The 10962-nt window shown below is 43.1% G+C and overlaps 1 protein-coding gene across 1 annotated transcript in view; it reads right to left on the bottom strand.

Moving 5' to 3' along the window:
* Positions 1 to 10962, bottom strand: part of FBXW11 (F-box and WD repeat domain containing 11) — a 57488-nt gene that overhangs the window by 6250 nt on the left and 40276 nt on the right. The window contains exons 6-10 of the mRNA XM_009880727.1: positions 4933 to 5070; positions 4206 to 4324; positions 2969 to 3218; positions 1663 to 1781; positions 920 to 1030 (exon numbers count right to left, since the gene is read on the bottom strand). Of these exons, the coding sequence (XP_009879029.1) occupies positions 920 to 1030; positions 1663 to 1781; positions 2969 to 3218; positions 4206 to 4324; positions 4933 to 5070 (737 nt within the window). The remainder of the gene's footprint in view (positions 1 to 919; positions 1031 to 1662; positions 1782 to 2968; positions 3219 to 4205; positions 4325 to 4932; positions 5071 to 10962) is intronic.

The following is a 10962-nucleotide window of genomic DNA, read 5'->3' as shown; positions in this document are numbered from 1 at the left end:
ATCAAGCAAAATGTTAGAATCTATCTTCACTACAATAAAAACGCTAAATCTCGTGAAACGCAGATAGTTTTGTGTTTCCTTTTAGCAGCAAATACAGTGATGTCTTTGTGATGGACCAAGCGGGTTGGTTATATGAAAAGACAAATGGACTATATATGCACAAGCCGTTTTGGAACCGCCGAAGATCTCCAAAGCTCACAGCACTACTGATGAGGTGCAAAGTTCCAAGGGGAATTAAGCTGGGACTGCCAACCCCAGTGAGACACTAAACCCAAATAAAAAGCTAGAGACAAACACAGTTCAAGAATTGTTTTCAATAACTCTACTGTTCACTTGGAAGTATAAATCGGGCAGAGAAAGAAACTGAGAATTTGGACAAGGCTAGAAGCTGTCCTGAATCCAGTACACACTGACAAGCAAGTCGGCAGCGCTAACAGTGGGGCTCCTGCCTTCAACCTACCAGAGGCGGTCACTAAAGAGTTCCGAGAGCCCCACAAGATATATTTATGCTCACAATAACCATTTTTCAGTGCTGCTGTCTTACAAAAATAGAAAGTCTAAACTACTCTGAGCACACAGGACCTGGCAAGGAGCAATTCCTGAGGGAAGAAACAAAGGAATGCACTCAGAGTGTCCGTCACTTCAGCCAAACAAAAGTTTACTTTCTACGGACAGTCAAACTTGAGTGATAACACAGCACAGGAGTGTGCTAAAGAGCACCAGAAAAACAGTTTCTTGGCTACTTAAAACTGCCACCTGCCTTGTTGAAATGCTGAAGCAGCAGCCACTCAGTTGACTATCGATCCATTAGTCAAATCAGAAGAGAAGCCTTCCACAAGGGAACACAAGGCTCAGTGGCATTCAAAAGATGCTTTGCTAAGAAAAGCGATTTTTTTTAAAGTTACTTTCAAAAACATACCCATCATAGGCTCCACTAACGATCCTCTTATTGTCAAACCTGATGCATCGAACCAGTTCTTCGTGGCCTTCTAATACTCTTAAACAGGCACCGCATTCAATGTCCCATAGCCTTAAGAAAACAGAAGCGAAAGTCTTTGGTTACCTCAGGTTCAGCACCGTCCCTGAGCCACGCGTCTGGCGATTTAAGCATGCTACTGAATGGTCTTCCGTGAGAGATATCACAGAATTTGCTTAGGAAGGCGTAAGAACCATGAGACTTTCCCTGCACGCAATTCAGAGATAAGTTTGTGTTGCAGCTGCACTATCTCAAAATTGAGTCATTCAAAGTTACATCCAAGTAAAGGCTGGGTACGTGTTAAGTTATTTGGGGAAACGTTCACACACTTTTTTTAATTCTACATAAACCAATGATTAGAGGTTCAGAAAGTAAGAAAACCAGTGACCAAAGTCTTCCTCATGTCTCCAAGCAGAAGACAAGGTGATAAACTCTAGCAATAGATAGGAAGTTTTGTTTACCTTTAACATAAACCTCAGTGTCCCACTTTTTCACAGGGTTATGACGTGTTTACTCTCACACCAAATTAAGCTTCGGTCATACACCATCTGCTCCAATAGCAAGACACACCCAAGATGTTTTGCATGTGCAGCAGTGCAGGACAGCATCGAAAGTCAGAGGAAATCCTATTTTCACACGTGCAAACGTACACCGTTACATACCCATAGCAGCTCGTGGGCACCCACCTAATGGTATTGTCTGAAGATCCACTGACAACTAGTCGATCCCTGTACTGGAGGCATGCAATGCCACGCTTGTGCCCGTTTAGAGTACGAACAAACTCGCACGTACTTGTACTCCAGACCTGTGAAACACAAGAGAAACACTCCTCTGAGAACTACGCCCAAAGTTTTTGAATGTCAGCAGAAGCCGTGACGAATTCATAAACAGAAGAGGTCTGAGGCTGACCTTTGCTGGACAGTGGAATGAAAACTCACACAGTGGAATGAAAACTTGCATAGTATTTTTATGGGCAAAGAGCGGGTACCTGGCATGAATGGAAGATCAGTGCCACGGGGACCTAGCAGTGACAAGAGCCACGGGCACCGCTACTGCACACCGAGTCAATGCAAAAAGTTGGGGGGGCGATATATATAAAATAATTTCAGGTCGCAGAGACCGTCCCAAATTATTTCAAAAACTAGATTACACTTGAGTCTTGATAAGTTAGTAAGCATTTTTAAAAGTGGAAGTTCTCACGTACACCAAACCCCCACATTTTTTTTACCAAAGGCAGTGCTAGCAATCTACTAGTAAGAGAGGGCCAAAACCGTAGCCTGTAGAAGTCTGGTGGCTGCTTCTTTCTTAACGTTAAACGGTTCAATCAGCTTTGCCCATTTTTAATGAACTGTAATTGAAGTTGTTACGTAGAGTATCCAGTGGCTCATTTTCCAACACAGAGTGCAGCAGGATCTCTGGCAGATATTTGGACATTAAACTGCCAAGAGCTTTTTGGCAGAGTCTAAGGTAGCTCTGGTTCTAGAGAGGGAAGGGTGGAAACGCCTTTGTTATATTAATACACTCTGGGTAACTCAAATCTTCTGGTATGTAATAGCCTTCAAATAGAGCCTCTTAATTCTTCAAACATGGCAAAGTCTGGTTGAGCGGCTGCGAAGGCGTGGTGAGGAAAGGCAAACGCTGATAAATTGCACGTCTGGAACAGGACTGCCAATTGAAATAAAAAAATACCGCTTGGAAAAAGGCACAAAATGTGCCACATTTAACAAACAAACCGATCTTGAGACTAGAGTTCAAAGAGCGAATGGGCTTGACTTTTTTTGCAATTGTACGACAGAAGCCACAAAAATGTTACGAGCCTCGTTATGCGCATAAAGACATTAACAGCTAGCGAGAGGGAGCAGCTAGCTCAACGGTCAAGGAAAAGGCACAGAACTGCTTATGAACACTTTGGCGATTCCGAGTTGAGTAACGCTCAGAGGCTTTTCCGGCGTGGTAATCGCGCAGTCCTAGATTAGAACTCTGCCAACTTACTTTAATGGTCCTGTCACCTGACGCTGACACAATATACTTGTCATCGAAGTCTACCACGTTAACGGCAGCACGATGGCCAACTAAGACACGGCGCAGGGTGATGTCAGTAGGTGATGCCATATCCCAAACGGCAATTGATCTGTCCTTCGAGCACGTCACCATTAAGCCGTTGCTGAACCTCAAATGAAGCACTGCTTCATTGTGATGAATCAACGTGTTCAGAACTTCACCTGTATTTACATCCCAAACTCTGCAAAAGAAAAGGATTTTGTTCCAAAAGAAGGATGATGGCTATGCACGGTATAAAGCCTAAACATGCACAAGTCTGCTGCTGCCTCTAATGGAGAGCCCTCTGGTGTTTAACATCTCTTAGGGCTCGGGGAAGGCAGGAAGATGGGTGCTGGGGAAGTATCCTCGTTCACGTCTCAGATTCACAAACCACAATTAAGAGCAGTGAACAATTAGGCCAGGAAATGCCTAAGCTGGGACCACGGCTAAGAGAAAGATCCGCTTAACAATTCTACAACTCTTCCAGGATGACTAAAGCTTGCATGATGTATAAATTGATGGAAAAGACCAAAACAAATACTATCCCATATGGTTTTTTTTCCAGTTTTACACCCTTCATTCAGATTTCTCACACACCAGTAGCAATCAGGACGGCGCACCCTCTGGGGCTACCTACTAGCTTACACCAAGTGACAAATCCTTACTTAATTTACAGTTCTTGAAGGGTGTTGAGATCAGCTCCTAACTTCTGAACAGTTTTCTAGAGATTGACATTGGCATTCCAATGCAAGACACCAGGAGGAGACAAGGCCCTCCCACTGGACTGTACCGGAGTGTCTTTATATTGGACATCCACTGACCATTGAATTCATGTAAGAATTTAAACTCGGTATCATCAAAATTGCAGTCAGACAAGTGCTCCATCTATAGCAAATACCCTTTCATTAATAGTCATAATTAAGAGATGTTAGCAGGCACTACAAGAAACCCTTCAGGATATGCCTTGAATCACTCAGGTCACATTCCTTCAAAGTTCTTAACAGTAAAAAATCAGATAGATTGGGGAAAAAAAAATACCGAATGTGATGCTTTGCCAAGTATGAATATCTTGCTTTTGGAATAATAGTATCACATTCATGTTAGGGATATTTTCTGATATTTAGAGATTATTGTAAACATTGCCAGCCCTGATACTCCAGTGATTTTTGTGCAAAAACTTAACACTCACCTCACTGTAGAATCCGAAGATCCAGTTACAATGACTCTTTCATCATACTGCAGACAAAGAACCGAGCCAGTATGTCCCGTTAATACTTTCAAACACTCCAAGCTTGTTTTGTCCCAAATCTGTTAAAAACAGTAAGTATAAATGGCTTATCAAGCTCAAGAACATGGATCCAAGACTCGAACATTGCCGCAACAGAGAAGGAAGGAAGAAAACTGGAGACAGCAGGAAGAATCCCCGGGCAGTTAGCCTGTCTGAACAGCGGGGCTGTCCTCCCTCGGCGCTTGCGGAAGTCTTGATGCAAGTTTTTGACACAACAGTGAAATAACCGAAACATAAAAACCTGTTTTGCAAAAGGAAATGCCACGGACGATTAGCGTGAAAGCAACCCACTAGCAGGAAAGCAAGCTTCCAGCAATGACAAAAGACACAGCTAAGGACAACAGCACGTGCATTTTTCATTCATGTTACATGAACGCTGATTTCACAAGCATTTCTTTGTGGTCAATAGCATTGATCTCTGGCTGGCAGTTCCCAAAGGTTCCAGAGCAAAGTGCAGGTGAGAACTTTGCCAGGCTACAGAAGACATCCCCATCCTCCGAAACCCTGCACAGATAAATACTGTCCCATGAAGAGACAAGAGGAATCAAGGGAACACAAAGCAGCTGGCTTTCCAAGGCAGAACTACCCACTTACCTCGAGAAAAAAGACTGAAAAAAAAAGTGTTTACCTTGATGGAGTTATCTCGTAGGCCACTGATAATCTTTTCATCATCATACTGTAAACAGTAGACACCTTTGCTGTTTTCAGAGCGGCACTGAATCCTTTGCAAATTATGTCGCCCACATCGCCAGTTGGATTCTATAGTCTGCCAGGAGGAGGAACAATCAGGAGTTAGGCACGAGGCTGCAGGCTCCAGCATGACTACCTCCAACACTTTCCTCCAACAATCTTTCCACTTTTATGACCGTCATCCTTAAATTTGAAGTATATAAAACTTAAATGTATCTTTTCTCCCCACCCCCCAAGAAAAATACACAAACCACAGTGAATTAGAAATAGGACTTTTATAATTTGTGATGACAAATAGCTGTGTTTAGCGATGAAAATTATGGTCAACTAACTTCAATGAGAATTTCTAAAGCAGCCATTAAGAGATACAAGTCAACAATTTGGTTCCCCCCCCATAGTTACACAATCACCCAACATAAGCAGCAAAGATTAAACCAGGAGCTCATAAGGTGCCACGTTGAGCCTCACCTGAGTAACTAACACTACAGAACTGCTGAATCCAACAGGGGGTGGTTACGGGACTTCTTGGATCTTTCCTTCCCCTCCCCAATCATTTCACTTATTAACTGCTGTTACACATCATAGAAAGGGATTTTGAGATATGAAAGCCTCCTCTAAGCACCTTAAAGCCTGATAAAAATAAAACTGAATGGGGACTAGAAGGTTTCAAATAATCCAAGCTTACCGCCCCCTCCCCTCCCAATCTGCGGAAGCGTATTTCTCAACATTTTCATTCTGAGAGAGATGTTTAAGGAAAGAGACCTGGCACCTTAAAAAGCCGCAAACTTTTTCACAGCAGAACCAGGACGATTTCCATGTTTTAATCGGCTTTATTACTTGTAAGAGACCCAATGCTGGTTTCAAAGAAATGTGGGATTTTGGATAGAAAGTTTGTGACAACAATCATAAGAGAATCCATGCACAGAACTCCAGGCCACCACCTGCAGTACCTAGGCAGGCTGGGACGCTTTCCGTCCTCCAGTATAGGCACCAGAACAGGCCATTTATTTTGCTGTTTCCCTGGGATCCCCCCCAAACACTTCATGGAAACCTGGGGAGAAGCTGATCGACTGCCAGTCTGTTTGGAAAAACGTATTTATAACCAAATCCTAACTTTCAAAGCAACAGCAGGCACGTCTGCAGCTCCTCCAAGACTGGAAAAACAACTGAAACGCTTATTAAAGACAAAAGTGCAGTGCAACTATGACGTCCCAATTCTAGGAAAACACGTCTGCTCCAAGGGAAAACTAACCTACCACTTTGTTTTCCACGCATTTGCTCCTTCAATTGTCTCCCGTTATACAATTTGGAGAGAATTATACGTAGTCATAATACAAACCTGATGTGCCACAGGAATTTGTCTAAATCGTAAGTACTAAGAGATGTTTCTAGAGGAGCACGCTGACAAGTTACTCATCCCCTCTCATTCTCTTCCAATTTGGTGGGGCCGCTAATGAAATTAAGATAGCGAGTCATCTGTCAGTTTGGGATCAGCTTTTCTGGCCGGCTAGCGCACTGCTGATTGTCAGACTGGGAACGGGGCTCAAAACATTCAAATCTGACACTGCGGTGGCTCAGCCTTGGACTCCTGCCTTGAAGGCAGCAGCCTGCTCACTAAGCTACTCGCTCAGCGCGGGATGGAGGTTTCCAGGACGAAGGCCGGGCAATTCTCAAGCTTTATCTGAAGATTTATCATCTGTGCTAGGAGGGCAGAACTGCAATTCATTAACTCCTTTGCTGCTACGGGGGTGGCCCTCGGAAAGAGGAGAGGATTGTACACATTAATAGCCGATACAACCATAGATCTGAAGGCAAGATATTTTAAAATGTGATACTAACACTGAAGACACGGGAGACAAAGCATCACAGATTTGATTTAGCCAGTTTAAATAGTTTTAGAAGCCATATACGTTCAGCTACTCAATTCTAAGAAGTCTTAAGGGAGAGTTTCCCTTAGAGCAACGTTCTTGGAAAGGTCTGAAATAAGCAGTTGTACGTAACACACACCGGACGACTCTAGCTGCCGAGCGCTCAAACACCATTTGAGCACTTTCACACTTCAGTTTCCTGCGACGGTGATTACCGATAGCTACAGAATCCATTAAGAGCACCACAAATCAGAAACGTTGCTTGTAACCGGTTCCTCAACCAAACAGCAGTCAGTAAAAGTACGCTCACCAGACATTCCGGACACTAGCTGGCTTAATTCTTAGAAGTTCACTATAGGAAGCTACTTAATAAGCTCCCCATAAGAAAATGCTGGCTTCAAATAAAAGAAGCTAAAGCATTATTTATATCTATGTGAAGGCACGATAGAGCAGTAAGTCATATGCAGGTGCACATTTTAATTCTGCGAATAGATGTCATTTCATTTAGACATTATACGGTGTGGCTACTGTGGGAAAATACTTCATGTTTTTCGAGAACTTGTAAAATCCCCTTACACTGCGTAAATTTTCAATACGCTGGGAAAGTAGCCACAATACACAGAGAATATACAGCAGCATTTCAATTGGCAATAGAGTGAAAACAGATGTGGACGTATAGAGAAATAACATTATTTTAGATGACTAAATACGGCCGAGTGGGTGGGCAACCTGGAGGACCCTCCAAAAAAGAACATGTTTAATACAATACTGGCAACCACATTAAAGCGTCTTGTGATAGGAAATTTCTGGTTGTTACCGAATAGCGCCGTTAGTAGAAGTCTTCATCTGCAACCTCCTTCCAGGAGATATCTTAATAAACCGCGTACGCGCCGAGTAGGTAGGCATGCACGGACGAGGGGTGAGGAAGACGCTGATGTGTTTTAGGGACTGTGACAAGCATCAGGGAGTCAACGCTGAAGAGACCACACGGTTTATTTGCGTATTTATGACACCAAACCTAACCCCAATACATGCAACGCCCACTACTGTATTTTCTACAGATCCCCTCAAAGTTTCCACGAGAAATGCCTCTAAACTTGGGGTTCACCGTTAAAAGCAAGATGTTGCAGAACACTATTTCCTGAGTTGACACACACAGGAAAAAAAAAAAGTTTCTCGCGCTTTCCTAACAGCTCACTGGAGCAACAGCAGCAAGGAGCTGACAAGTGCTGCACAACCAACAAAATCTGGATATACAAGGGATAAAGACCAAGCACGAAGCCAAAGCATCTGCCACAGCAGGAGAGCCATTTGGCAGCTGAAGAAATGCATAAATGGATAAAAAAAGGCATTTTGAGAGAAAAGTACACATAGAAAATAGTCCAAGACGTAGAGGTATAGCCAAGCCTCGACCATGCCAGAATATGTTCACTGGTACAAAGATGCACAGTGAAAAAAGATGCAATTCATCTGGATTAGCAGTTGGACCATTAACTATACACTGGAAGTGTTAGGGATAATCTACTAGGAACAGTTTTTTTCCCCATTTGATAATGTACACTCTGTTCAGCTCCTTGGCTAAAAATTGCATTTTTATCCTTGTGAATGTTATTGCAGAGTAAGTGGGTTTATCTTAATCCCATAAACCAAGGGGTTTCTGTTCCCTCTGAATACACTGTTCTCCTGCAGGACAAATGGGACAGAAAAAAGAAAAAGGAACATTACACATTTGTTACATCTGTAGGGATTTCTCCTGAAGCATTAGGCATTTACACTGGGGGCAGTTAAAATCCAAACCCTTGTTCTTCACGTGCTTTCTTCGAAGAGGAAAAAGAAAAGCCCTCCCGACTGCGGCAGAGGAAAGGCAGAAGCAAATGATCTTATGTCACTGGAGTAGAGAGGGCTCAATATTTCATTCATTATGAAAAGGGTTTGATAAGCAAAGACAAAATGATAGCTTGGCAACGGCACCAGGCTCCCTACATCTTTGAGGGCTTTCCTCTCGGACTTTCTGAAGATGCTACACCGTTAGAGGGGGGAAAAACCCAGCATCAAGCTCTTGAAGGATTCCCTTAATCCTGGCTTGTGTCTGGAATTCACTGTTGGGTCTCCAAGCTGCTGCTAGACAGCGAGGGCGACCAAAGAGCATTTGTAGTCTCTATATCAGCCTGAAGAAGAAAGGCTACGTGATGCTGATTACCGAGAAGGCTTCAACTGGTTCTCAAGAGGAACGTGGAGTGAGCTAGCTGTCCTGTCATTACCACAACAGCATAACCCACGAGGTTTCTGACCGCACAGGGATCACTGCCTCACAGCAAGAGATGACAAAACGCGCCAGCAGCAAAGCGTCCTTCCAAAGCAGCCCACAGAGGAATAAAAACCCTGCAAGTAAAGAGCATCACCATCTTTCTTGTGAGTGTCATCACTTTTATAAACCACTGCTAAGGAGCTAAGTGCCGGCGGTAGGCACGTAGCAGCAAAGACAACTAAAAACTCACAGACCACAGGAACCGGATCAGCACTGGGGCAGGTACTGTGCAAGGACAGCAATGAAAGCCCCGTGCCAAAGCAGCACGGCAGAAAAAGGACTTGCGCTGTGTCCAACATCCCCTTCATAAAACACCTCCTCCTCAGACCAGCTGCATAATGGAAGCGATGAACAAGAAAATGATGTGGTCAGTAAGGTGTGCAGAGCTCACATCTCAAGGGAAAAGCTGCAGAGTTTTGGCTGCAGGCACGGTATACCTAATTACACATTCACTAAGACCTCCGCATATTGTCCCCGGAGCCAGCAAACACGTCTTTGGAAGCCAGCAGCAGGGTATACAGACGTCCGTACCAACATCTTGAACGTAAATTGGCACTGCTGTTACAAGAGAGAACACCAAGTGAAGTGCTGCGAACCATCCACCACCGCATCTTGCCATTTATTATCCTGCTTTTACCATTAAGCTTATTGCCTTTCGCTGGTAGTTCTCTTACCCTATTCCACGGAAAAGCTGAACCAACATGATGCCGGCTCCACTACAGGACTCAGAAGGGTGGCTAGATTTGGATTTTACTCTCAAAATGCTTTGAGGGCAGCAGCTGTACAACTGGGAGCTGCATGACACTGCGTCCCTCATATGGGAGCTGTTTAGTGTACAAGTTAAAATTTATACATTAGTGATCTGAAAATGCAGACACAACTCCCCATCAAAACAATCTGAGCTTTCCACTACCAAGATTTCTTCATATTTTAGATTATTCACGATTAAAGCTAAGTGAAAGTCCAGGGGAAAAAAAAAAAAGTGCCATGGAAGGAACTGTTGCCATGTTACATGGGCAGAGGTAGCAAACATTAACATAGTAAACAAATGCAAAGAAGAAAACCTAAGCAAAGATGAATTCAAAACAGTGATCAATTGATTTTTGGTATTTAGCTGATTTCATACAAACAGAAGAGTCAAGTAAGAATAAAAATTACCTCCATAAAGAATAACTGAAGAAGAATAACAAATAGAGAAATAGGGATTCACTATACCCCACTAACGTGTACCATACGCTAATTTTTATAGATGTGTATGTATATATTTAAAGTTCAGTGTGCATTCGTTTAATACAAGCAGAAAGGCCCACTTTCACAAAAAAAAAAAAAAAAAAAAAAAGGGAAACAACTTCCAATAACTGAAAAGTGGGCTTCTGGCTCGATTTATAAAGCTCCCAGGATACCCAGGCTCTGTTATGAAGAACAGTCTGAAACTAAAGCGAGGCCAGAAAGCCAGGGGCGTTCCACTGAGAGCCGCTCCACCGCTGAGCGCTACGGCGGCTTTCACATCAGCTTGGGGTAAAATATCACTTTTAGCATGAACTCCAAGACCAGAAGAAAAGCCGTAAACACTGAAGTCCAAAAATCTAAACAACTCTAGAGAAAAAGGAATGGGAAGCTTTTCCTAGCAAGTGTTACAATTAAATAATGATTTCTTGGCAGAATTTGAGACCTAAAAATTAAGTTCCTAATGTTTACAGCTACTTAGATAAGATCCAAATGCAGACAATATAAATTGATGAAGTGTTGACTCTTTCTGCATGCGGTTGATCCAATACGTATGAAGCTGCTC

Source organism: Charadrius vociferus, unplaced genomic scaffold (assembly GCF_000708025.1).
Source record: "Charadrius vociferus isolate BGI_N301 unplaced genomic scaffold, ASM70802v2 scaffold822, whole genome shotgun sequence".
In the NCBI taxonomy this organism is placed as follows: domain Eukaryota; kingdom Metazoa; phylum Chordata; class Aves; order Charadriiformes; family Charadriidae; genus Charadrius; species Charadrius vociferus.
This window is presented reverse-complemented; position numbering and strand designations above follow the sequence as displayed.